Source organism: Penicillium manginii (assembly GCF_028828005.1).
Source record: "Penicillium manginii strain IBT 31320 chromosome Unknown utg000002l:1.0-5564898.0:1.0-5567710.0, whole genome shotgun sequence".
Classification (NCBI taxonomy): Eukaryota; Fungi; Ascomycota; class Eurotiomycetes; order Eurotiales; family Aspergillaceae; genus Penicillium; species Penicillium manginii.
The window spans coordinates 571056-597326 of record NW_026643103.1 but is presented as its reverse complement, the minus strand read 5'-3'; the positions used below and the strand labels follow the sequence as shown (position 1 = coordinate 597326).

The 26271-nt window shown below is 46.6% G+C and overlaps 7 protein-coding genes across 7 annotated transcripts; 4 read left to right on the top strand and 3 right to left on the bottom strand.

The window, feature by feature from the left end:
* Positions 1–103: 103 nt before the first annotated feature.
* On the top strand, positions 104–3063 carry N7533_001511 (uncharacterized protein; the record flags this gene model as incomplete). Its single annotated transcript, XM_057098161.1, has 4 exons — positions 104–371; positions 424–1907; positions 1959–2127; positions 2189–3063. The coding sequence occupies 4 exons, from the start codon at positions 104–106 to the stop codon at positions 3061–3063; spliced, it is 2796 nt and encodes a 931-aa protein (XP_056963297.1).
* Positions 3064–4174: 1111 nt separating this feature from the next.
* Positions 4175–6441, bottom strand: N7533_001510 (nucleotide pyrophosphatase/phosphodiesterase family protein; the record flags this gene model as incomplete). Its single annotated transcript, XM_057098160.1, has 3 exons — positions 4175–4599; positions 4656–5925; positions 6007–6441. 3 exons carry the CDS (start codon positions 6439–6441, stop codon positions 4175–4177), a joined length of 2130 nt encoding a protein of 709 aa, XP_056963296.1.
* Positions 6442–8343: 1902 nt separating this feature from the next.
* Positions 8344–8835, top strand: N7533_001509 (uncharacterized protein; the record flags this gene model as incomplete). The annotated part of the gene is made up of 1 exon (XM_057098159.1): positions 8344–8835. One exon carries the CDS (start codon positions 8344–8346, stop codon positions 8833–8835), a length of 492 nt encoding a protein of 163 aa, XP_056963295.1.
* Positions 8836–9754: 919 nt separating this feature from the next.
* On the bottom strand, positions 9755–12928 carry N7533_001508 (uncharacterized protein; the record flags this gene model as incomplete). The annotated part of the gene is made up of 1 exon (XM_057098158.1): positions 9755–12928. One exon carries the CDS (start codon positions 12926–12928, stop codon positions 9755–9757), a length of 3174 nt encoding a protein of 1057 aa, XP_056963294.1.
* Positions 12929–16656: 3728 nt separating this feature from the next.
* Positions 16657–17681, top strand: N7533_001507 (phytanoyl-CoA dioxygenase family protein; the record flags this gene model as incomplete). Its single annotated transcript, XM_057098157.1, has 3 exons — positions 16657–17090; positions 17160–17387; positions 17456–17681. 3 exons carry the CDS (start codon positions 16657–16659, stop codon positions 17679–17681), a joined length of 888 nt encoding a protein of 295 aa, XP_056963293.1.
* Positions 17682–19826: 2145 nt separating this feature from the next.
* Positions 19827–21983, bottom strand: N7533_001506 (uncharacterized protein; the record flags this gene model as incomplete). The annotated part of the gene is made up of 10 exons (XM_057098156.1): positions 19827–20002; positions 20102–20189; positions 20248–20342; positions 20421–20675; positions 20973–20989; positions 21043–21192; positions 21255–21322; positions 21378–21630; positions 21699–21801; positions 21860–21983. The coding sequence occupies 10 exons, from the start codon at positions 21981–21983 to the stop codon at positions 19827–19829; spliced, it is 1329 nt and encodes a 442-aa protein (XP_056963292.1).
* Positions 21984–24125: 2142 nt separating this feature from the next.
* On the top strand, positions 24126–26114 carry N7533_001505 (uncharacterized protein; the record flags this gene model as incomplete). Its single annotated transcript, XM_057098155.1, has 10 exons — positions 24126–24280; positions 24351–24364; positions 24426–24498; positions 24558–24889; positions 24966–25109; positions 25210–25424; positions 25478–25675; positions 25739–25766; positions 25823–25938; positions 26031–26114. The coding sequence occupies 10 exons, from the start codon at positions 24126–24128 to the stop codon at positions 26112–26114; spliced, it is 1359 nt and encodes a 452-aa protein (XP_056963291.1).
* Positions 26115–26271: the final 157 nt, after the last annotated feature.

The window sequence follows — 26271 nt, the reverse complement described above, 5'->3', positions numbered from 1 at the left end:
CCATGACAGCCGATATCCAGAAATATCACGTCAAGGCATGCTGGGGCGCATTAAAAATGGCTGCCAGAAATTTAGCGAAGCGGCATACCCGTATACCCAAATCATGGATGTATTTGTCGGTCAAGCCCCGGAGTATGTTGGATTGGTATACGGTGCTGTCAAGATCCTTCTGGTAGCCCATATCAGCCATGCGGAGCTGAAGGAGAAGGTAAAAGAGAATATGGAGGTCATCAAAACGAAATTCGAGATTATGGATCATCTCACAGACTATCATCCGTCAGAGCGATTGGTCCTAGCTCTCGGGAGATTCTATGACTGCTTCCAACGATTCGTCGCCAAGGCCTTGAAGTTTTATTGCAGGAGTCGTCTCAGTAAGCGATCACGTTATTGAAAATCCCAAGAATCCTCGCTGATGGTATCTAGAAAATGCCTTCAAGGCGTTTACCAAGCCTTGGACTCAGTTGGAACCCATCGTTCTGTCGATAGACCAGGTCTACAGTGAAGTGCGCGATATCATCCACTTTTCCAACCATTTTACGGGTCAAACAGTCCTCACAAAAGTCTCGCAAATTCTCGATTTCATGACGGAAAACACGATCAGGTTTTCCAAAACGAGCGATTTCGAGGAGACCTGTCATCTTTTCCGGCAGCGGGTCGATGCTAAAATGGAAGAACACGGAGTTGATGGCACTCCCGTTGATACGTCCAACAATTCTCAAGCCTCGGTGGAGCCTCTAAATATGGAAAATACCTTCGCCATGCTATTTACTGATCTCAATAAACTCGAGGATATCCGGACGCAGAAATTAAAAATGGAAGAACAACGCCCCGAGATGCATCAATATCGTACCACGAAACGCAACATATTGAAGGTTGACCATGTCATGGATTGGGTTGAGGCTCAATCCTCGCAGCTTTTGTGGGTGGATGGCAGCCATTCCCTCCGCCGAGAGACATTCAGTGCCTCATTTGTCGCGCCGGTGTTGCTATTGGGAGAGAATCACTTTGAAACCAGTATTGTGCTGCGACATTTCTGCGGTGATAGCTATGGCACCAGCGCCAGTAACTATCCAGCGCTCATTCAGTCCCTGCTCACTCAGCTATTCAAGCAGCGTGCTGATCTTTGGTCGACTGCTTCTACCTCACTTGACCGAGAGAGCGCGAGCAATATATGCGTGCTGTGGAGGGTTTTCGTTGATGCTCTTCAGAATGCTCAGGTACCATGTGTGTTTATTGTCATTGACAGCATCGACAGTCTAGCTTCTCAAAAAACCGCAGATGGTGTAGAGGAGCGTGATTTCATTCTCGGAGCGTTGAACATCCTGGTACAACATTCGAATCTACTCGTGAAAGTCCTACTTACGGCATCGCTTTCCCATACCACCCCGCTTGCAGGAACGGACAATGCATTGACGTTGGGTACACTTTCATATGCCGTTCAGTCACAGAAGTCGAGGCAACTTTCCAATGCCATTACGGAGGAATATTTGATGCCCGTTTCGCATAAATTTGTCGAAATTCAAGAGCGCAGATGCAAAACTATCCGCTTTACCCAGCTTCCCTTGATATACCAGATCAACTCGACAATTTATTGCTGGAAAGATAGAGTCTTACGAGCCTTTGTTGTGTCTGAGCTTTCTGGGATGGACCCGGGGCCATTTGGTACATACGGACCACTTGTTCTTCGGGCTTGGGCCGTCGATCATAATGGCAAGACTTTTGTCAGGCGATTCTATGACTTCCGAGTTCCTTTCTTTTCTCGTGAGATTGACATCGTTGACCTAAGTTACATACCCGCTGGTTATCTAGCAGACGAAAATCAGCATCGCATGCAGCTGATTCGGCGGGGTCGACGGTATTGGAAGCTTGGTAGCGCTGTTCATTTCATGGAACATAACTCAAGCGAGGTATGCGAAATTACCACCAACCAAGGAGAATCTCTAGCTTACCTTTTGCAGCAGCCTGAACGTGTCGTCATTGATCAAACTCTTCGACCCTCGGGAAATCATGACCTTTCAAAATTGGATGTGGATTTAAGGACAATTTTGGATTCCAATTTAAAGCCATTCGTGGCACTTACATGTCCACCTACCATCTCGGGATACGATTTGACTGACAACACATGGAGTAAGTTGCATGCTGACTTTGGGTTTGATCATTCTAAGGTTATTCTACTGACTGCTACCAGGAGAAATCGATGTACTGGCAATCCAAGATGTACAGTTCCAGCGCAAACCCGAAGAAGTCTTCGAAGACATTCTTCTTCAGGACGACTCGAAATACATACTTCGTGGGATGATTGATAGATACCGAGACTCGATATCTATCCCCAACGAGTCTGTTCTGATCATGTTTCACGGAGGGCCAGGCGTTGGCAAGACATTCACAGTCAAGTTGGCCGCAGAGTATACCCGGCGGCCCCTGATTAGCATCTCCATGGCAGATATCTTCAAGACGGGCCAGGATGGGCCAAGGAGAGTAAGGGCCATCCTGAAAATGGCTAGCCATTGGAATGCCCTAGTCTCTCTAGAGAATGCCGAGCTTCTGTCCGAAGAAGAGTCCAAACAAGACTCACCACAACATGCGAATGTCTTATCAATCATTCAAATTCTTGAAAGGCACCACGGTCTAGTATTTCTGATCACGGATCGAGTTGGAGCCGTGAATATGAATCTTATTACTCGAACAGCATTGGCAATCAATCTCCCGCCACTGGATGAGAGCTCCCAGATCAGGATTCTTCAAAGCCTGGCAGCGTCTCATAGCGGAATTGTTCGAGAGGGAATTCAAGCTGTCGCATCTGGATGGCGTTCCTGGAAAACTACTAAAGGGATGAACGGCTGGCAAATACAGCGGGGAGTGACGGCGGCATTGGAATTATCAAGGAGCGAGGAAAATCAGTTCGACTTGAAGCTACTAGAAAAAACCTTCTCATCACAGGTGCAGTTTCAGTCCTACTTATGGACTCTCGGTCGCGATTCAGACGCTGCGCTCCAGAGAAATCACCGGAATGACAGGTTTGTTAGCCGTGCCGATCCTTTGTTTGGAATCGGTAAAAATTGACACCACAGGCACGCTTGGACGCAAATGGCCAACTGGATGGATTTTTGAAACAAATAGAACAAACAACGAAATAGTATTGAGGATTAAAATATGACCAACCTCTCCTAGAACAGACCAGCTTGAAAGAAAAAAAAACAAACATGCAAAAAGAAACTCTCCCTCGGGGAATCGAACCCCGGTCTCCCGCGCTTATCGGTGTTAATGACAAGCGGAAATCATGACCACTAGACCAAGGAAGATGAAATAGTCGAGTTACTGCTCGACCACTTGGGGGTGGTTGATGTCAGTTGACCAAGATTTGGCTATACAGTCTTCCCAATCAGAACCGGGTACCAAGAACCTTGGAAACGGCATTAGTAGAAAACATATTTGATCAGAGTTGATCTAACCATACTACTAGTAGGATGCACAGTGTGACTCAATTAAAAAAATACTACCTAGCTGGCTCAAAATTCCCTGCCCTGGTGGGCAAGCCCTGGAGTTCAACTTGAACTTACTACCGTGACTTACCTAGGTAGGTACCTAATAGTACTGGGGACTAACTAAATATACCTAGGTACTCAAGTCGAAGTTTCCTTAATCTTCAAACTTGGAAGTTGGAATGATCTGAGCTGCGCTCTAACTTCCAAGGTGCAAGACCCATCATCTCATACTAGTACTAATACGAAGTAGTATTGCTACGAGCAGTAGTATTTTTCAAATACAGTAGTCGCATAGTACTGAGAAAATTCAGAGTAGCGACCGTATTTTGCGATTTAATATCTAGTACTGCCCGAGGCCCCGGGAGTAGAGCCCTGGAAACCCCGCGGGCGGAGTGTGCCCAGGTGCCCAGATGCCAAAACACCTGGGCACCTGGGGTCACCGTCCACGAGTATCAAGAGCGAGCAGTAGTCCGCAACCGGCATTCTTCCAAGGACTCGGAACTTCAACTTTCGAAAATTTTCAAGTTGTATGCAGAAGTGTAGTACTGGTACTAGTACTAGCAGTATGTATTAGATATGTATTATAAACATGGGTATCTCTCAGAAATGGCAGCTCAACCAGAGCAACTTCAATCAAAATGCAAATGCAAAATGCTAACATCCAGCCCAACCCAACCCAACCCAACCCCTCATGACTCCGACTTTGACTCTGCCTCTGCCTCTCCGTCCGGATGATTGTCGTGTTCAGCATCAAACAACTCCTTCGACCACTCCTTAAAATCGCTGAACTTGTTGCCGAACTTATGCCAAAGCGTTCCCCACCACGTTGGCGCTTTCTCGTCGTCACTCTGTGAGTTGGAAGTTGGAGGCGCGTCAGAGGCTGCGCTCGTCGGCTCAGGAGTCTCCGCGGTTGTTGGGGTCGGAGTGGTGTTGCTGGCTCTGGTGGTGGTGTTGGTCGCTTCAGGCTCGGGCGGATCAGATGGTGTTTCGATGATCGGTGTATCCTCGTCGGAGTGGAGACCGACTGGCTTTAGTGGCAGACGGAGGGTGCCGTTGTTCGGCATGGGTTCTATGCCTAGCGAATCACACATGATGTTATACACTTCGATGTTTTCTGGAACAGGTTAGTTTACATATCTCTTCTTTCATCAAGGCAAATGGGTGACTCACGGAAAGGCTCAACGCGGCTATTAGGCTGATGTGGGAAGGCTGGTCCACGTGCAACGAAGATGGCTCGCATCAATGGGTGCTGGTGGTCGTAGCCATGGATACCGTTGGGGTGGTACACATCGCCCTTTTCTAGGGCCTTCTTCGCGTCAAACTCCGGTCGCTCGACGATCGCCCAACCGGTCTTGGGGATCACCCATAGAGGGGCGATTCGAGCATTGTGAGTAAAGTGGTAACGCTCCGGCATTGTCTCATGCGTGTAAACCTCCACGGCATGTGCGTACTTTGGCGCGGCTTCCTCGAGCTGCTTTTGCAGAGTCGGTAGGTCCTCCGGTCGCTTGGGGCGTATGCCGCGCGATGGCCACCCATCAAGGCGTTCAACGAGATCCAGATCGATAAGATCTTCCAACTGGACTAATCGCTCGGTAGACGTGGTGGCCATACCATGATCTGAGACGACCACAACATTGACCACGTTTGTGAGATTGCGACTTTCTAGACCGGCCATGATGCCGCCGATCATTGAATCCGCATGGGAAATTGTGGTTCGGATTTCTGTGCTGTTCGGTCCGAACTTGTGACCGTCTCTATCGACATCGGGAACATAAGCCGCTATGAATTGAGGTCGTTCCGGGTTGAGATGCGAGGTCTCGGCGCCTGGGAGATCTAGGAACTCTAGAACACGATTCACCTTGCGTGATAAAGCTTCCGTGCTATTGAATTGATCCAGGTAAGTTGGATCTTCACTTCCAATGTGAGCCTCAGAGCCTGGCCACATGTGGATGGCACTTTTGGCACCCTGCTTCTCCGCCGTCTCCCACAGCGGCTCTGCATTCCACCATTTGGGCAGCATGCTGACGGCCGGGTGGGTGTAGTAAAATTCTTCCTCAAGCTCTGGATCCCAAAAGGTATTTCCCACAATTCCATGACTCTCAGGGTATAAACCGGTGACCAGTGTAAAGTGATTCGGGAAGGTGACGCTGGGGAAGCTGGGGTTCATGTATTGCGGGGAAACGCCGGCGGCAACGAGCGAGTTAAGAGATGGGGTAATGCCGCGATCAAGGAAGTCCGCTCGGAATCCATCTAGGGAGATGAGTATAGTTGTGGGCGCGAATAAAGCAGTGCCGTTCGAGAGAAGGGGTGGAGGGTTTCGATGCGGGTGTGAAGCTCGGAAGCCGCTTGAAGCTTTATATGCGCCGAGGAGAAGAATGAAGAAAAGAATTATTATGACGGCAGAGGCCAAAGCAAGTTTGAGCCAGTGTGGACGCGATGGCTGGATAGGTAGGACATATGTTAGCTCAAGTGAAGGGCGATATAGACGAGAAGGACAAGGGTGGGTTGCATCTTTATTTACCGGCTGGTATAGAGGGTCCTCCTTTTCGTCCAGATCCCAGGAAGATCCACTGGTTAAGGAGTCTGTATCATTTCCAATTCCTTCTTCCATTTCGTACATCAGCTCGCCCTCCTCGCTGACTCTCTCTCGACGCGATAGACGAGCCTCTTTACGTGCTCGTCGTCGCTCTCTCCTTCCAATCCGCACGCTGTTTCCACTGGGACTGAACATCCTCCGTATTCCATGAGCGGGCCCTCGACGTGTCAAGAGCTTTTCCAACTCATCTTCATCTTCGAGGACCGCGCGATCGTGACTATTCAATTCAAGGGTGCTGCGGGGATGGCGGAGGAACTCGTCATCCTCAGAGTCGGAGTCCTGCTCCGACGGTGACCGCAGGGATGCAGCATCGTTGTCGTAATGGGATGGAGAGAGTAGGGCGGAGTCGGGTTTTGGCATGGCTTGCCGTGGATGAAGATGAACTTGAAGAAAGAAAGTGAAGCCAAAGCCGAGCAGCAAAAAAGGAAGATCGGCGCGGGCGGCCGGGGAAACTCCCAAAGACCCGCCAAGACTCAACTTCAACATCAACTTGAACTTCAATCTTCAATCTTCCCTTTCACCCTCATCGTCACCTCAACACCTTAAGTTACCTGGCAGGCTCCATCATGTTCATTTCTGTATCCGATCACGGATACTAGTGGCAGATACTACTAGTACTTTGGTCTACTCAGCACTCAACCAGCCATGTTCCAGGTGCAAATACGGGTCTATACCCTCAACATTTCAACATAATATAGTATTGACCGAGTCTAATGCGGTAGTCTCACAATTCAGGCCTTCACCTGCGCAGTGTTGATTGATCTGTCAATCTGCCAATCTGCCATAGGGTGGTCAAAGAAGCTACCTCACTCTCACGGTTCCAAGCTTCTCCCAACAAACAACAGTTGATCTGCGACTATCTGGGAACAGAAAGGTCAATCTCTATAGGCCTGTACGGGAAAAGACTTCCGTCCTCGTTTCGCTTCACGCATTTGTCGGAATGCGCGATGATCCTCAATCTGGGGTCGGCGCCTCAACATTCCTGGGCGACGCGCGAGCAACCCTGCAGCTGTCACTCGTCCTTGGCATTGCTTCTTTCTCATGATGAAATGATTCTTGCGGGCGATAATTGACGCATGCAGCGCCTCACTACCTCAAGATCAAATCAATGTCAAACGGCACTGAGATGTGTCCACGGAGGACGATTCGTACAGCAAACCTCCAAGGGGTTGCTCTATATGGAGGCATCAAGGCAGAAATCTTAACCACTAGACTGTCGATTCGAGTATCCTTCCTAAGCTCATACGTAGCTAATAAAGCTACTCGTCCCCTGATGGCACTCCTCAGAACCAATGGCCCGGGAACCACTACAGGGAAATAATCCGATCCTGTTGCCCAACTGCCTCTGCTGTATATCCATGTCCGGGACCGAGTTCACAATGACTCGGAGGAGCCCATTCAAGTTTCTTCGTTGCTCGGTTGAACCTCCTACCTGAGAAAATCACGGAGCTCATCTTGATGAATGATCTTCGCCAATCGCGCCAAGGGGATCATACATTCTTGGGTGATCCCCATCTCAAGAACCATCTTCAGTGGTTTCCCGAGAACAGATCGATAGAATACGAATTTTACAGTCAGAAGAAAATGCCATTGCTCCAACTAGCGACCGACGATAGATCAGGAATCCCCCATTGGCGCCGTATCCTTGTACACCTGGCGATGTGCGAAGATCTTCACGCCCTTCCGCATGCGACCTCGAATTTCCTATTTGGGAATACACATCACGTGATATATCGTCGTTGGCGGCGAAAACGCGCGATGAACTCGGAGTTCGGTCGAACCATCGTTCTGGACGTGCGCTTGGATCCCCGGCCGAACAGAATTCTCTTTGCTCCACTCTAGAGTGACATCGAGCTCCCCACCCCCGGATGCGGAAACCCCAACATCCCAATTTCGTCTTGTCCCACTCTCGCCCAGAGGCTCGAGTCAAGGGCAGAGAGGCACGGGCAATTATGGAAAGGAACAGCAAAAAATTTCTCCCCTCGCTGCTGTTGTATGTCATCATTCATTTATTGGGACTATTCCAGTTGGCCGCATTTGGATGTCCCCAATATCTATAAGAATGACCTCCTGGTCGCCCCGAAGCTTGGTTTGTCCCACTCCTCATCAGATCTCCCATCGCATACCATACTAGGTAAGCTTTCCAAGTTCCCATATTTCCAATATCTCATTTGATACTGACTATCTTCCCAGCCTTGTCATTCGTTCAGACAAGAAGCCGTTTCTCTTCTTGATTCAATCGCTTCAACTCAATCTATCAAAATGCACTTCTCCGCCCCCGTTGTCCTCCTGGCTATCGCCGCTGGCGTCCAGGCTGGTTCCCACAAGCAGGCTGAGCCTCCCGTCCACAAGAAGGAGGGCTCCGTCTCTGCTCACGCTACCGGCACCGGTGCCCAGACTGGCACCCACCCCATCCAAACTGGCGGTGGCCACAACGGCAACAGCACCGTCGTTGTCACCTCCACTGCTCCCTGCGCCGGTGGCGCCTGCGCCTCCTCCACCGCCGCCGGCACCAAGCCCACCAGCTCTGGCAACGTTGTTGGTGGTGGCTCTGGCTCTTCCGGCTCTGGCTCTTCCGGCTCTGGCTCTGGCTCTGGATCTGGCTCTGGCTCCGGCTCCTCCGGCGCTGGCAACACCCCTGCCTCCCCCAGCTCCACCGGTTTCACCCCCTCCAACCCCGGTGCTAAGGTCGCTGTCCCCATGGCCGGTGCTGCCCTGGGCTCCATTGCCTACGGCCTGGCTCTGCTCGCTTAAGCAGATCGCCTTTAATAATTTTGTTTTTCGATGGGTTTGATTACTTTTGTCTCTGGCCCTTCGACTATTCTCCTCATTTGTGCAATTGAGTGTCTCTGGCAATCATCTTATGGCAGCTGTCCCTTAAACGGTTGTATCAGGAGACCCGAATGTACCAGTGAGATGTTTTAGCAGAAGATCGCCAGGACAGGCGTTCCGGACAGTTGTTTTAGATCGGTTTATACCAAACCTAATATAATGTTAATCTCAAAAAGTTCGCTGCATACACGTCTCGTAAATCCCCAAGCTGGGTCCTACCATGCACATATTGAAATTTGAGATTCTTTCCAGAATGTCGCTGCGGTTGAATTTTCTGTGGACTTTTGTCGGGACTAAGTCATGATATCTCGACCAAACCTTATTTTGGTGGCAAATGCTACATCGGACCTGTCATGATTCCATGTAATCTATTATTAGTCTCAGGACTATTTCGAGCAACCTTTTAGCAGGTTTGGTTGCATCGATTACCCCTAGGGCTCTTTCGGGTTCGACAGGGACTCGTCATAGGAACAAGGTTTAGGTTTCAGATTGAATTTTCAGTTATCGTGAGAAGCAGATGTAACGTGAAAAAAGCCTCATTGATTGGAGTGATGTGTACTAGATATGACCAAATTGAGTCATAGAATATTCAGATAGCCGACCATCAGAAATTTCCTCAGCTTCGTCATGATACACCCGTATCTCATTAATTTTCATTGGCATGGGAGAGTCAGGGTTTGATTCTTCCGTATCTTGATAGCCTCCCTCTTCAAGTTGATGTAAGTCCCCAAGCGGAATTTTCAAATAAGTGGAAAAAGTAAAATGACATGAAATCTAGAAATATATTGATCGATAAAAAGAAGCAAGTAGACTAGAAGCCCAGTTCAGCTGCCTCGGCAGCTTACACTATCCATTCTCCGATCCATTTTCGAATCCATTTTTCCTTGACACCATCGATGGCACGAAGCTTATCACTCCTGGCGGCAGTGTTCTGAGTATCTAGTGCATTCTGTGCAGGCGTGGAATGGAGTGACTCGAAGAAGTCCAACAGCTTTGCAGCCGGGTTCTTCTCCAAATTCTTCCGTAGCATTTCGTCCGAAACCCCATCTTCGTCACTGGCAGCCTCCATGTTCTTTCGCACGCGCTGTATCCAATCTGACAAAGGAATCTTTTCCAAAACCTTCCCGCCTGACAGAGTGAGCGCCTCATAGACGGTAGGGGCGATGTCTTCCCAGGTCTTTGGGTGAAGGTTCAAGGGATGGAAGAATCCTACAGAGCCTGGGACCGAATATTCGTTGAGTGCAAGATCAATCAGTACACTCGACAGAAGATCAATAGGAACCCAGTCGATCTGGTTAACAGCGGGTCCAAGATTTTGCGGTATAGCTCCAACCTGCTGGGAACTTATGACTAGACTGGGGAACCATTCCCCTTTGTTCCAGAGCCCTGGTGCATTGACAGCTCCGGCGACTTGTCCAACCCGAGCAATTGATGCTCTGATCGACCCTTGTTTCACGGCGTGAGCGATCATATGTTCTGCGACGTATTTGCTGTTTCCATATCCGTTCGCTGACGGATCGGCAGTTACAAGCGTCTCGGGCGTGAGGCCGGAGTCGGTGCTATGTCCAAGGACAGAGCCCACGGAGGAGATGAAAAAGAGACTTGGGAAATTTTTGCAGGAGGCTGTGAAATTGATCAAATTTGCAACTCCCAGTAGATCGGGCTCGAATGATGCCAGAGATAAGTTGAAGTTGACATTCCAGGCGTTGTGAACGATGGTGGTCGCGGTTTCTCGTAGATTGTTGAATATTTCCGAGTCTAGTCCGAGATGCTTCTGGGACAAATCAACCTGCAAAAAGCTGACTTTGTCTGAGTTTAACGAGGAATTAAGACTAAAGAAAGTACTCTTTTCGTGCTGCACAGATTGACTGTCTTCTCTTCGATTGAGACAATGAACATGACCGACAGTAGGATCTTTTAGAAGCGCATCTAGAAGGTAGGTACCGAGTGTCCCGGTTGAACCAGTAAGTAGAACTGTCTGAGTTTGCGGGAGCTTCCCAGCGTTGGGCTCAATGTGCTCGATCATCTTTTCAAACAACACTTGTCTTCCTTGAAGTCGTTCTGCCTTGGCAAGGTCTTCCGATTTCTCATTATTGTGCATCAACTGAAAAGTTGCCTCAGAGAGAGCCGTGACAGAAGGATACAGGTAAATAAAATTTGGCGTAAAATCTGACAGGCGGAGTCCTCGCCTTATCGAGCGAGTTGCTGTGATAGCTTTCAAGGAGTCAAACCCAAGATGGAAAAAGTTCGTGGCGCTGTCCACTTGATCTTCACTCCACCCGGTCACAGAAATGAGGACTTGACGGATGAAGACAGCCAATTCTTCGACATCCTTGAGGCGCCCTGGACGGAAAGGATCGTCGGCAATAGACACTGTCCCCAGTGAATCTGCATCAGCATACAGTGCATCCAATTCCGATTCGTACGAAGCTAGAGTAGCAGTGCGTTGAATTGTTCCCTTTCCGGCACGAGACATTGGTTTCTCTGGGACTGTGAATAAAATATGAGTTCGCAAGATTTGCGCATGAGCAGGACAGACAGCATTAGCCTCTTCGATCGAAGGCCAGAGTTTCTCGATAATTATCGCCCGCTCACTCGGATCCAGCGCCCTATCACCATACTCGATTATGAGGGATGCCTGAAAACGCTGAGCACCCGCGACCAAAACACCTGTGACATCTTTGTTCGATGCGGTAATGTGTTGCTCCATTGAGACTGGGTTGGTTTTTTCCCCGTTGAGGAAAACGATCACATCGTCGACACGGGCGCACCAGCGCCAGAGCTCAGATTTGGTGGGATCCGGGTGTCGCATAAAAAGATCTCGTGTTTGGTATTCTGTTAATTCTGGAAAAATACCAAATGGCATTAGGTGCCTTTCACTTTGCTCGCTTCGTACGAGTACAAATTCGTACTTGTCATCCATCACATGGCGAAACTCCCCGCCCAAATCTGGGTGAGGTGAGATGTATTTCCAATCTGTGATATGATCACGATTTGTGAGTGAGAACAGAGAATTGACAATCCCGAGCTCCGAGGCCCCGTACATATTGGCCAGCCTGATCCTTTTCGCAATCTTTTCTCCGATTGGTTGGGAGAGATCACCGCCACCATACAAGAGGAGTTCTAAATGCTGACTGCAGAATTCAAGCATTTCGTTATTATGAGCCAGGTCGTTGAGAATAAAAGGGGGCAAAACTGCCGACTTGAGATCGGTTTGTTTCGCGGCCGCGATGAACGAAGCAGCCGTCGGGAGAGATGCCGAGATTGGAACCACAAATGTGAGCTTCGAAGGGACTGCGAGAAAGATCATGATCCCAATTCCAGCTGCATGGAATGGTGGAAGCGTCAAAAACATTTTGCTGTCTATGAACATCTCTGCTAGTGCACTCGAACCGCTGGGGGGCTGCAAGTTTGACATCCGAATGTGTTGATTCGCCACTTCTAGAGGCCAAATTATGGGCTTCGGAATGCCAGTGGAGCCCGAGGTATGAACAATGGCCATAGTATCATTTCGATGATCGGGGTAGGTCTTGGAATATTCAAAATGCGGGTACTCGTTCGACAACAGTTCATCAACATCTGGGATATCAATCGCTTGCATCGAGAGTCCGTCAATTATTGCTAGGACCGGTGGTAGCCGAGGGGACTGGGTGAGAATTCGTGCGCACTTGGTACTTTCGAAGAGGGATTTGTAGGCTGGCATGCTATTTCGAGGGGAAACTAAGAACATGTGATATCCTGCTTTGATAGCTCCGAAGACCAAAGCAGGATACCGAATATCATTTGTACCGACGTAGGCCAATGTTTCGCCATCACCGGGACCAAGATTGTCTGTGAGCCACCATGCGATACCATTAATGGCATTGGCAAATGAGTGGTATGTCACTTGGGTAAAGCCATCATCATATGTAAAGGGTGATCGTGGATACTCTGCGTAGACTCTGTCTGGGTCCTCTTGGGCATAATAGTCGATAGTATGAGGTATCAGGTTATTTTCGGGATGGAAACCCTTCATTTTGAATTTGATAACGAGAATAGGGATGGAAGATAGAGGAGGAGGGGAATGGATGTTATTTAGAAGTGTAGAAGGGCACTGCTGCCTGGATGTCTGAGGCCGAGACACCATGCATCAAGGTTGACAGCACATACATACGGACGTATCTGACTCGCTTCTTTTTACCTCTCGAGATAGGAGCAACTTTGCACATTGTGTAGGGATAGATGCGCCCGGAATTGTTTGAACAAAGAAATGTCATCTCAGCGGCAGGCTAAGTGCATTAGCGCGTGCACAGCTGACAGCCCAGCGCCAATTCTATGGTCCTAGGTAAAATTACTAAAAATGAGAAAGTGATTGGCATGCTTATTGGTCAATAAGATACGTCTGACCACCAAAAGTATGGCGGATGACACAGTCGATGTTGGAGAAATTGCCGACTACGGCCGTAAGTAGAAGTGAAGACTTGCGGCCTTGCGGCCTTAGAGCCTCAAGGCATAACATGCGATCGAGGTTATCTTGAGACAGACATGAGTGGACATGGCCATTTTGGAGAGAATCAACGCGATATTTTCCAGTTTCTCTAGGATCGGAGATATGATTTCGTTGTTGAATCATAGAGCTAGCATGTTATTATTTTTGGGGTCAAAATCCCCATAAACTTCGTTGATTCTGTGATACCATGCTGAAAATGTTAGATAGGAAATTGAATACTCTACTTTATCTCCAGGAAATCCAGAGGTTATAACTCTTCTAATTAGATGTTAAATTAGCAGTGATTAAGTTGAAACCTGTCATGTATAAGAGAGGTCTTATCCACCAAGAAAGCGGCGCCTAAGACGACAACTTGAGGGCTCACGACGCCGTCCTGGCTGAAAGCCCTGGAGTGATTGCGAAGTCTTATAATGGATATTTTCTGAGCCGGTGGATCTTATATTTGTAAAGAGTAGTAATGTTAACTTGGATTACGTACTGGAGTAGTAGTTCAAATTAATAAGTTACTCAGGAGTCATTAAGCGAACAATATTTGAAGTTATATTCTTGGAGATTGTCACAAACATTGGTGGCCTTTCTCAATTCATATAGACGCTAAATAATAAGCTGTAATATAGAGCCAACAAAGTGGTGCGAGGATAGAATTGAGACTGATTTGCACTACGAGTAGACAACCAGCTAACTAACGTGTTTCACCACCGAACCGCCACCACCACCGAGCCGCCACCCCACCTACATTACAACGATATATATTGAATATTACACAACCACCATATAATATATTGCAAAAACTAAGCACTATTCACAACCGGGCACCTATTCCGCTTGTGCCCTGGCTCTCTGCAATTAGTACAGCGCTGTACAGGCCTCCTAATCGTCGTCTCTGTAGCTGCCGGAGCACGCCGTGGCACCGGGGGTATTGCCATTTGGTGCTCATGCTCAATTTGTAGACGTAATTGCATCTCTTCGGCAGTCATTCCACCTTCGTATACCAATTGCTTATTAGGTAAGGCCTTTTTTCGCTGCTTTCGTCCATTCTCTGCCATTACACGCTCATATGTAGTCGTCAGCATTACAAGCTGATTAGCAAGTAATTGTGCACCTTTGGTAGTCTGCTCCAATTGCTGATATATATCGCTATTGGGTGAAATATCTCGATATTCTAGTAATCGCTTGATTGATGCTGCCTGGCGTCGGAAATTGATAGCTTTTGATGGTGTATGAGGTATAAATTCATGACTACTAGCACTACCACGTGATGGTGGTAGTGTAGGTGACGGGGGATGAACCTCAAGTTTTGAAAGTACTACCTCAGGCGCATATGGAATGATACCTGATGCCATAAAACTGCTAGCAATTGTAGAGGTTGTGTATGTTGCTGCACGTGTTGTAGGGTACAGATGAAGGAAATCGAGCTTTTTAATATCTGTAGAGCCTATGCGGGCAAGATCTTGCACAGCCTGACCATAGAAGTGCTTCAATACACCAAAACAACCTACATCAAGAGGTTGTAATAGATGCGATGAATGAGATGGCATGCAGATTGGCACAATATTGTTTTCCATGCATAGAGTATCAAATTGAGGGGTAAGATGACTCCCATGGCCATCCATGACTAGGAGAGACCAGGCACCATGTTGACGCTTCTTAACGTATGGGATGAAAGAATTTTCGAGCCATGAAATACCAATTTGATCAGTAGTCCATCCATTATTACTGACCTCGAAGCGCCAGTTGTCTGGGACAATACTGCACCAAGCAGATATAAAAACCTTAGCTTTAAAAATGATCGTTGGAGGTAGAACACCATCCAAATGGATACACTCAATTGCAGTAACCCACTCCCGGTTACCAGGCTGCACGACTTTTCTTTTTCCCTGCCACTCCCGACTAGTGATCACTTTTGAAGTACTAGTGATCCCCATTGCGAAGCCAGTTTCATCAAAGTTATAGATGTCGTTGTCAAGGATGCCATATTCAGCAATGATGTTGCGATACTGATCGAACCACTCGCGAATAAGCTCCGGATCTTCACATAATGCACGCTGAGCGGCGTAACGACGTGAAAACCGGGTTTTTAGCTTCTCACGGCGTGCAACAAACCGAGATATCCAGTTTTTGCCGAGTGGTAAGGGAGGGGTATTGACAGAGCGCTGAGCAAGTAGAATATTGGCCATCTCTTTTGCCATAGCTAAGGTAGGGGCCTTGCCACGCATATCTAGATCCAATATCCATCGCTCAAGCGAATCCTCTTCGATTTTATCCAATTTTGAGCAATTTGCGCGAGTGGTGTTACGATAACCGATCCCCTTGACGCGGTCGCGTAATGTTGTACGAGGTACCTCATAAACACGCGCAGCTTCAGTAATAGAAGCTATTTTCTTGTTTCTTAGCGCCTGTATAGCAAGTTCGATCCTGCCTTCTTGCTCAATGAGTTTGCGCGTTCGTCCGGTACGAATTGGTGGCATAGTGGTGGTTTAAAGATGGGGGTGCTACACGCGACGCGATTTTTTTGAGGTGGTGGCGGCTCGGTGGTGGTGGCGGTTCGGTGGTGAAACACGTTAGTAGGTCACTAACAATGAAAGGCTGTTCATACTGGGTGCTGTTATCGTCCGCGCTATGTTTCAAGACTTGTAATTTTGCATAAACCTCGGCGTATGAAACTTCTTGACGGTAGGTATTTTCAAATCAGAAAAGCCAATCATGTATTGAAAGGTCAGTAGTAAGGTTCGGCGAAGAAAGCGGGGGTAGAGAGCACCTTTCCCGATGAGGCAAGAAACCAGAGAACTAAACTACAATTGGAAGGATGATAGCCAATATTCAATTAGGAAGCTATACCCTTATCTTCGATCTCGGAATTCGGATGGCTGACCTTTGGAGTCAATGCAATTGATGCGGAGTAGACCAGAGCCCACTAGGTTATTCTAGGAAAGAACTTTGAGATTTAAGCCCCATCGAGTAGAACACAAATTAACTTCTCTTTCATCATATGGCATCCCCTCATGGATTGTAATTTCCGGCTCTGTAATGTGTCATTAAGTCTTAGAAATTCCCAAGAAGGCAAGAAAATCGAGAAGCTTGAACTTGGAGAAATGGTAGACCCAACAAAGTGAATCTTGGAAGCTTACAAGTACCTAGGTAGCGACATTGGGACTATAAATCCAGGGCCGATAGCGCGATACAAAAACAGAACATTCTATTCAGACTCCAGAGTATTGCAGATCATCAAATAATCATTTTCAAGTGATATAATCATGACGGCCCAGAAGAATATTTCAAGAATCACTAGACTTGATGCAGGCGACACAGAGACAACTACTGAAAGGGCTGTCGAGATAGTGAAAAGGGATGGGGGTGTCATTATTAAGGGCCTATTCCCGAAAGAACATACAGATAGGATACGAGCGGAGCTAAAACCAGTATTCGATGCGGATATCCCGGACCCTTCTGGCTTTTTCCCAAAGACCACACGCCGGGCTACAGGGTTGATTGGCATTTCAGACGCATGCGTGGAATATGCGACAAATAAGGTGTGGATTGATATCTGCAACACAATTCTCACCAGCACCTTTTGCGGGTGGCATGGGGAATCCCTGGAGAAATGGACGACCAAACCCATAATTTCCTCCACAGTGGGGTTTCAAATTCATCCAGGATCACGTGCCCAAGATCTACACAAGGACGATAGGTGATTTTCACAACATCTCAGAAATCCTTGGGTACCTTCGAGAGCTTGACTGATGAATTCATATTCTAGTGATTACCACCCAAGAGATCATACAGAAGATATCATGATGGGTTGCTTGCTGGCAGTGACGAAGTCTACCTATGAAAACGGAGCAACCTTGATAATACCAGGCTCTCATAAATGGAGCCCTGAACGCATTCCAAAGAAGGAAGAAGCAGTTCCAGCAGAACTTGATGTTGGGGATGTCCTGATATTCACCGGCAATGTTTATCATGGGGGTGGAGCAAACAAATCAATGTATACCCACGTTCACTTGAAACCGTTACTGTTTGAGAAAGACAACTAACTAACATATTCCCTTCAAGTGATCAAATTCGAGAAGTCATTGGAATTTTTATGGTCAAGGGAATGTACAGACCGGCAGAGAATCAAATGCTTGCCGTGCCACCTGAAAAAGCAAAAAGATTTTCGCCGCAGGTCCAGAGACTACTCGGATACGGAATCAGTGCCCCCAGTGTTGGATTTTATAAATACCAGGATCCTATGCGTGTGCTGTTCGGTGTAGAGGATGAAGAAACTGTGAATATGTGAAGTAATTTCGTTTACAAGAGCCAATGTCATTGAGTACTAAGTCACAATACTATGTGACGGAGACTGTTACCATCCACTGGATAACCATTAATTTGTCCATATTTCAAATTAGTCTTAATACAAACAAAAGTAATAGTTATTGTTCCAAGATGTATTTCGAGTCTGAGTTTAGAAAAAAGAAATAGGAGGATGGAAAACTGAGGCGAAAGTTTATCCACTGCCACCTGCCAGTGCCAGTGTGCAGTACGCAAATTACCCGCTCCGATATGACCGGTTTCGGCTCTGGACTTCCCCGCTTCCAAGCGAACATTCCCTTACATACGAATCGCCCAATTTCTTGTAACTTTTCCAATTCTAGACAGTGAAATGTTTTGGGAGCTATGGCAGCCCCGGAAAAAGGTCAGTTTTTTATAATATGTAGGGAACTTGAATGATATTCGTCAACATTCGCTGATGGGTTGAAGAGTTAACCGCTCGTTCAATACGCTAATATTGATTATTTGAAGACTGCCAAACATGCAGAAATCGTCGCATAAAATGTGACAGGAGCTTACCTACCTGTCTCAAGTGTGCGAGTCGATCTCTTGAATGCCCGGGATATTCTCGAAGGATCAAGTTCATTATCGGAGCCTCGCAGAAGCGACCGACACCCCTTTCCGAGCCTCGGAGTCGGAAATATGGATCGCACAAAAGGCCAAACACCGGCCATGGCGATCAGATGCTCGAAGCATCATTAAGAGAATTGGTTATCAGCAAACATCGGAATTCCTTAGCATCGATAGGCGGAAACCAAAATGAGATTACTTTACCGTTTCAGCCAAGCGACCCTTTCTCACCATATCAGGAGCCGATGGCAAGATCTCACCTATTCCATCACTTTGCTAATGCTATCGCATCTCAGCTAGTCTGGGTAGACAATACTCAGAACCCATGGCGACAGTTCATATGTCCCCTCGCAGTAAGATCGCCTTGCGTCTTTTACGCTGTGCTTGCCCTTGCGGCAGCAAACCTACATGTCAAACTCCATTCGGGTAGTCACTACAAAATATTGTATTTCGAGATATGGCAGAACTATCGTCAAAAAGCGGTAATTCTCTTGACGCAGTACATGAGTCTCGCCCGTTGTTCCTATAAGGAAGAAACTATAGAAGGACATTCTCAACGTTTCAGAGAGTCGCTTGCGGCAACACTGCTTCTCTGGCACCTTGAGATGCACTTCCCTTCGGATTCATTATGGAAACTCCATTTGAGAACAGCACAAGCTCTAATATACGGATATCGCCAGAAGCAAGTTCCACTTTATGAGCCGGATGCATGCAATGATTTTCTCCTCTCGGAATTCTATTGCGCTACAATTTGGCCACGTCTCACTTTGAGCATAGAAATGGACGAGGAAGCGATCAGACCGCCGTTAACAGACAAAAATGATCCTTTTATTGGCTTTGTTAAGTTGATGCACCGAATTATCCTTCTGACACCTTGGTCCGCAACCGTCGCTTCTGCGAGTAATGTTATCAGACCAATGGATATTGCTGAGTTGGAATCTCAGGCCACAAGCATCAGACAAGCAATTCTTTCCATGCAGGATGAATCCAACTTGAACTTGCCCAAATACAAGCTTGCCGACGTGATACATGTGGTTGATGCGTGGTTTTACGCCATTCTCATATTTGGTTACCGGGTCATTGGTCCATCACATGACAATGACAAAGTTATAGAAAGTGATTGTGACTGTCTTTTCGAGGCCCTATCGTCACTTTCAAGTCCATTATCATTTGCTCAGAATCAACCTTGGCCACTGTTTATTGCGGGAACCGAGTGCGTTGGCAATAAGGATAGACAGTTATGGGTAGAGTCTCGCTTGAATAGCCTGATCCAATCGGTTTGTCCTTTGGATAGGCCACGGATGCTTGTATTCCTGAAAGAATGGTGGGTTCAAGCTAGTGATTCAACTGATCGGGTGGATTGCTGGATTAAATTCAGGCAAGAAGCAAAGCTTAGCAAAGAGTTTATAATTTGGTGATTGCGGAAATGAACTGTGACCTTACTCGGTTTGTTCACCAACTAATAACTAACTTGTATATATTAGTATCTTGGTATGGACGTATTTCTTCCACATTATCAGCCCTGGAGAAGATAAATCACTCACTCCTTGGATGTAACAATCTGAGCACCTTCATTCCTTCTCATAGCCTCCAGTGCTGCTATAGCAACGCCATCGATGACAACGACATTGTCTTCCATAACTGAGTTTTGCTCTTTGATATACCGAAATCGAGCGCCAAAAATCCAGTAAAGTCCCGGAAACAGAATAGTAGCGCCTACAATGAGGCAGCTCCAATTCATGTAATCTATGGTGGGCATCGTGACCGGTACGTAGAGGGGGCACAAGTATACCGCACAGATGATTAAAGACCAACCAATACTAAAAATGTTTATCGCGTAGCCCCATCTTCCGAGGTCGAAATGAGGACGTGGGGGTAAAGTTTTCCTCCCTCGGACGAGAACCTATGCAAAAGAACGTTATTGATGACTTAAAATGCACCACAATATTTGAGACACCCACGATGACGACAGGCACCAGATAGCTAACCTGCAGCATCAGGCCACCGCCAGAAATGATGGATTGAAAAGCAAGGTCACTCCCAAGGACGATAAGACCTAAATTCAATTAAAATCAGTATAAAGCCAAGATAAAACCGTGTTTGAAATGCCATTGAGGAATTGAAATTGAAATACCAAGAATTAGATCAACCACCACCACAAATCCAATGGCACGCAAGGGAATACCGAACCTCGGGCTAACTTGGGCTAAATATTCGGAGTACGGGAATGCTTTGTCGCGAGCCATGCTCCACACAATTCTTGAGCCAGCATTGTTAGTGCCGACGATGACGAAGAAATTGATACCGATCATCACAAGTGCACAGAAGAGACCACCGCCATATAATGATCCAGTGACACCAATCCACCAGCTCATATATGGTTGAGGTGCTGATAAAATTAGCTTTGATTATTTTTTCATGATATTATGATGTCTCACAAAGTATGTAGGTGGTCCAGTCACCCGCAGTCCAAATCATTAGAAGGGCCGCTAGCCAACTCATAATTCCACAAAGAATCATTGAATAGATCATGCTTCGCTATTGATAATTAGCGTTGTTAAGTAGTAATGGTTGTGGGTCTGAAACGAACTGGTGCATTTTTGGCCGGATTTTTCATCTCTTCCACCTGTTCCCCGTTAAATTCCATTCGCGCTATAGATCCTGCTTTTCTCCTTCTAGTACTCACTAGATGCATCATTCCATCTGTACCAACCAAACCATAGATAGAATTATAGAAAGACATTATGAATACCCACCCGGTATTCTCATAACCCGTATTGTTAAGAAACTCGGTGAAAATGACCTTTGCATCGTGCTTAGGCGCCATCACAATGAAGACAATGGCCCAAGCGACTCCGCCGCCAACAACCCAAATTGCACCAAACAAATTAACACCCGGAAGCCATCTAAAATTTGTATCAGTCAGTTTGCGCGACGAAAGAGCCTTGAAAAATGAAAAAGGATTTACCTTTGATTTAAGTTCGTGATCACCGGACCAATGAGAAGTCCAGTATAAAGTAGCCAAGTCATCCAGGACTTCAACCTTTAGGTTAGAATTATAAGAGAAATTCCTTATCAAGTCTCCACGTACCTTCCACTCTATGTTGGGGTGGGCAATTTGAACAAACGAGGCAATTATCTGGGCACTATTGAGCGCACAGCTAGACCCAGTAGATATTTCGCCGACCATAATGGCCCATCCGACAAGGTATGATAGAAACGGCCTTGATCTACCAGTTGCAAGAGCTTGAGTATAGTATTGCTGCCCACCGGCAGTCGGCCAAATGCTGCAATACTCCGCCAATGAAGTCATCAGCAGTGTCTGGCCGATAGAAACAATCAGACTGCAAATTTAAATTAGTACTCCGGAGAAAGTATTGTATTTGACAACCTTGGAAAACACATGACTTACGTTGCCCATACTAGACCAAACGGTCCACCAACATCAAAGATAGTCGAATATAAAACAATAAGGCATGACCAGCTGGCCGATATCATAACCTGGTAGGCACAAACTGGGAATTTCAGCTTCAGGTTCGTTGCATGCTGATAGGAACTTTGAAGGGTATTTACGCGTCCAAGTGTTATAGACCCGCTGCAATTCTGGTTTCTTCCCCATAGCAATTAGCTGTGCATCATCGGCGTCCAGCACTTTCTCTTTCAACTTCCCTCCGGATATCGCGTTCTCGATATCCATGGCGGATATTGGCTGAAACTAGGACTTGTTTTCGGATTTTCGCACAAACCTCCAGTGAAAGTCGAGAAGGAACAGCGAGTGCCGAGGAGAAGGGCACAGGCGGCTTAAATTGTGCATCTTTTCCAAGCCAGTATACTCAGCCTGCCCTCCTTAACTTTACGCTAGCTGCTTATTTTCCCTGTTAGAGTAAAGCGGGGAAACTTACCGGCTAGAATATGCTTTAAGCGATTGGTCCAAATGACGGCACTGATAACATTTCAAATTAATGTTTTCAACCTTGGAAAACAACCCCCGCACTTAAGTGTAATGCTCCAGAGCTCGTTTAAGCCTACTCAGGCTGGGAGAATGTTACCCCGCATTCGATGTCATATTTACCTGTATTTTATCTACGTAACATAGACCGGATTTGAAAATTTGCGAAACAATCTTAGAATATTTATTACATACTACTACTACCACCACCACCACCACCACTACTACTACTACTACTACTACTACTACTACTACTACTACTACTACTACTACTCATTCGGCTATTTCTTTATATGCAGCTTTCAATGTTTTTCCGGACTTCGAAGGTTTGCGTTGCAATCGAAATACTATGATATTTGTGTCGAATATTAATTTACTGAGGCTTTCGATCGTATTGAGCTGGCTTTTTGTCATTTCAATCTTATAGCTCAATATTTTTAGAAGGCAGGCAGACAAGACTCGGATGCTCGATTTTAAGAGTTGTAGACCTGTTGACCCTTCCGGCTAATGTCGAGACCTCGTTTCAAAGAATATAGATTAAGGTTTCCACATGAGAAATTTAATAGATGGAATCTCTCCAGATATAACGACTTCAACTGTTTGTGACTATTCTATTCCAGTGTTGTGACGTCGAGAGCAGGTAATACTTAGGTCCCTACTGCCACCCCCGACAAATACGTTCATCTCTGGGAGACTGGACAAAGTTTCATGTCTTTCATGATAATATCCCAGACCTCGGGATTATTCCACATCCGATATCCCTTGTTCTAATGTTACTTTTACTACCAATGCCCATTTGCTGGTTCACGAAAACATTATAGCAAGACTTAGCCCAGCCGAGAGCAACACGCGCATGATTGAAAGTCGTGATAAATCCCAGACCAAAATTGCCTTGTCGGATTGTTAAGCGATAACTATATTAGTCTCCGAGCCTTACGCCGAGTCAACACTCTGAGCACAAACATTCTTATAACAATGACGGCAAAATAGAGGCGTGAGAGGAACATGATCTCCTCGAATGTTGGGCAGCCATGGAGGTACCACGGGCATAATCTACAAAATACTCCAAGTTGCCAAGGCCAAGCCTCATCTAATCAACGGGCGGCTTCGGGAGATACTACCCCGACTTGGTGCAATACAACACTATTTAGTTTCTCTGGTAACTACTAGTACTATCAACACAGAGATTGTGGGGTTTAATTTTCTCTTGTATTTTTTCTGAAAATACTGCTTATATAAACTTCATAATCAATTGGCAATGTGGCCACTCACAGCCTGCCGCTGGTACATCGTGTTAAATGCCGGAATTGAATGCAGGTCCGACCGCGGCCGGAAACGGTAACTCGAGCGCTACTACACTTGGAAACTGTGTTTGACTCAGACCTCAAAGATATAGTCAACTTTAATGAGAATAATCTCCTGTATCATCAGCAATGAAATGCTTCGGAATATGCCAAGTAACCGTCTAGTCTATACCCCGAGCATTTACGGGAAACTTCGGGGCAATCTCCGATCGAGAATACTATCTCCATTTTAGGTAAATCTCACAATATAACTTCACAGAGCCCTACAATCGCATATAAGTTATTTCCTGAATAAAAAGATATCAAATTAAATTATATTTAGGCTTGGTACTACCCGAATATGGGCATTGACTCGTCAGTTTTGCAACCGGCCATCCGGCAACTTTCCCGAGGCTCCACCCGGTTTCCCGAAGGCGTTCAGATTTTTTCTTGGCCGGGGTAACATCCGATGCATTTCTGTTAGAAATTGCTTTCCCGCAACATCAACGCCATTGATTGATGCTAGGCTAACTGTCCCACTTAGTTCTTTTGGGTTATCATCCCCTTATCAATTAACGTGGAGAAGTACGGCATCAATCCGCCCACTATGAGCAGCGACGAGGAATCTTACCCCGTCGATCGGAAGATGGCCATTGAGGAGCCACTCCAGAAGGACACCGAGAAGCCTCTGTCGGCCAAGGATCTGGAACCTTTTGGCAATGAAGAGACCGCAGAGGTCAAGTATCGTACCATGAAATGGTGGTAAGTTCAAGCTGTTTTCTTGACACTCATGATGTCTCTCGAAGTCTAAAAGCTGATATCGAATCTCTAGGCACTGTGGAATGCGTGAGTATTCATCAGATCTCATTGAATGACATACTCCAATTGATTCTAATGAAATATTTAGTCATGATCGCAGAGAATGTCTCGGTGGGAATTCTGTCTCTCCCCTCTGCAGTGGCCACACTTGGAATGGTTCCGTATGTGAAAGCTCTGTATTCGATTTTTCCAAGGTTAATTTTCTGACACTTGAATTTAGTGCTGCCATCATGATTATTTTCATTTCTGCCTTGTCATGGTATACTGGCTATGAAATTGGCCAGTTCAAGTTGCGCCACCCCCAGGTTCACAGTATGGGAGATGCTGGTGAGCTCCTTATGGGCCGCATTGGCCGCGAAGTTTTGGGAATCGGCCAATTGCTACTTCTGATCTTTCTCATGGCCAGCAATATTCTGACTTTCAACATCCTGATGAATGTCCTGACAGACCATGGAACTTGCACATTGGTCTTCGGTGTTGTTGGCTTGGTCATCTGCTTCTTGGGCGCTCTTCCTCGCACCATGAACAAGGTTTACTGGATGTCCGTCATCTGTAAGTGATTCCTTGTGGCATGGATTGAAATCATTTCATTTTCGAACTCATGGAATCTCTGCTAACTCATATATAGCATTCGTGAGTGTCTTCGTTGCAACCATCGTGACCATGGTCGCCGCGGGAGTTGAAACCAAGACGCAAGTTGTGAATGAAGTAACTAAAGAAGTTAGCTTCCGCGAAGGCTTCCTGGCGGTCACCAACATCATCTTCGCCTACCGTATGTCAAACATCAGCTCGGGACGCGTACATCCGACAACCTTCCCTTTCCCTATCAGACCCAAAGACCTGTCATGCTGATTTCGAGATCTTATCTTTAGTTGCTCACGTGGCTTACTTTGGCTTCATGTCTGAGACCGAGGACCCTCGTACATTTAACAAGTCGCTTGCCATGCTCCAGATCATTGATACTGTCTTGTACCTCGTCAGTGCATTGATCATCTACCACTACGTGGGTCCCGACGTTAAGTCGCCAGCTATTTCATCCTTAAGCCCTATTATGAGCAAGATCGCCTGGGGTCTTGCTATTCCAACGGTATGATTGGAGTCGTCGAAATTATTGATTTTCCATTTTGCTAAATAAAATAGACTATCCTGTCCGGTGTTGTGCTGGGCCATGTCGCCTGCAAATACATCTACGTTCGTATGTTCCGTGGATCCGACAAGATGCACAGTCGGAGCTTTCTCTCCGTCGGATCATGGGTCGCGATCTGCATTGGTGTGTGGATCGTGTCCTGGGTAGTTGCCGAGTCGATTCCGGTCTTCAATGACTTGCTGAGTCTTATCGTATGTATCACATATCTACACATTCTATTGGGGGGTATTGGCTAATGAACGACCACTCAACAGAGTGCCCTCTTTGGAAGCTGGTTTAGCTGTAAGATTTGAGATCTCATTCAGAATTTGGCATCGGTGCTAATCTATATCGAACAGTTGGTCTCCCTGCCATTTTTTGGTTCCACATGAACCAAGGCCAGTACTTCAAAAACTGGCGGAAGACATGTTTGACAATCATCAACATCGGTGTTCTCGGCGTCGCCATCGCCATCGTAAGATTTCCCCTCTTTTTTTCATGGTGACAATACAAAATCGCCCTTTCGAAATTTGCTTTGGCCGATTTGACTAATATGACATTTGTTAGTGCGTCTTGGGTCTGTGGGTATCGGGCGTTGCCATTCACGGCGACTCCGGCTCTAACAGTTGGTCGTGTGCCAACAGTGCTTGATTGGAGAAAGTGAACCTTGGTTCTTCTCTCATCAAGCTTTGACAATCCAGCAGGGCCTGTGTTTGTCTTGTACAAAAAGGGGGTCGATTTGTGCAAATCAGCAGGCTGTCTTGCATTGTACGCCCATACTTGCATCACATAGAATTTGTTCATAGAA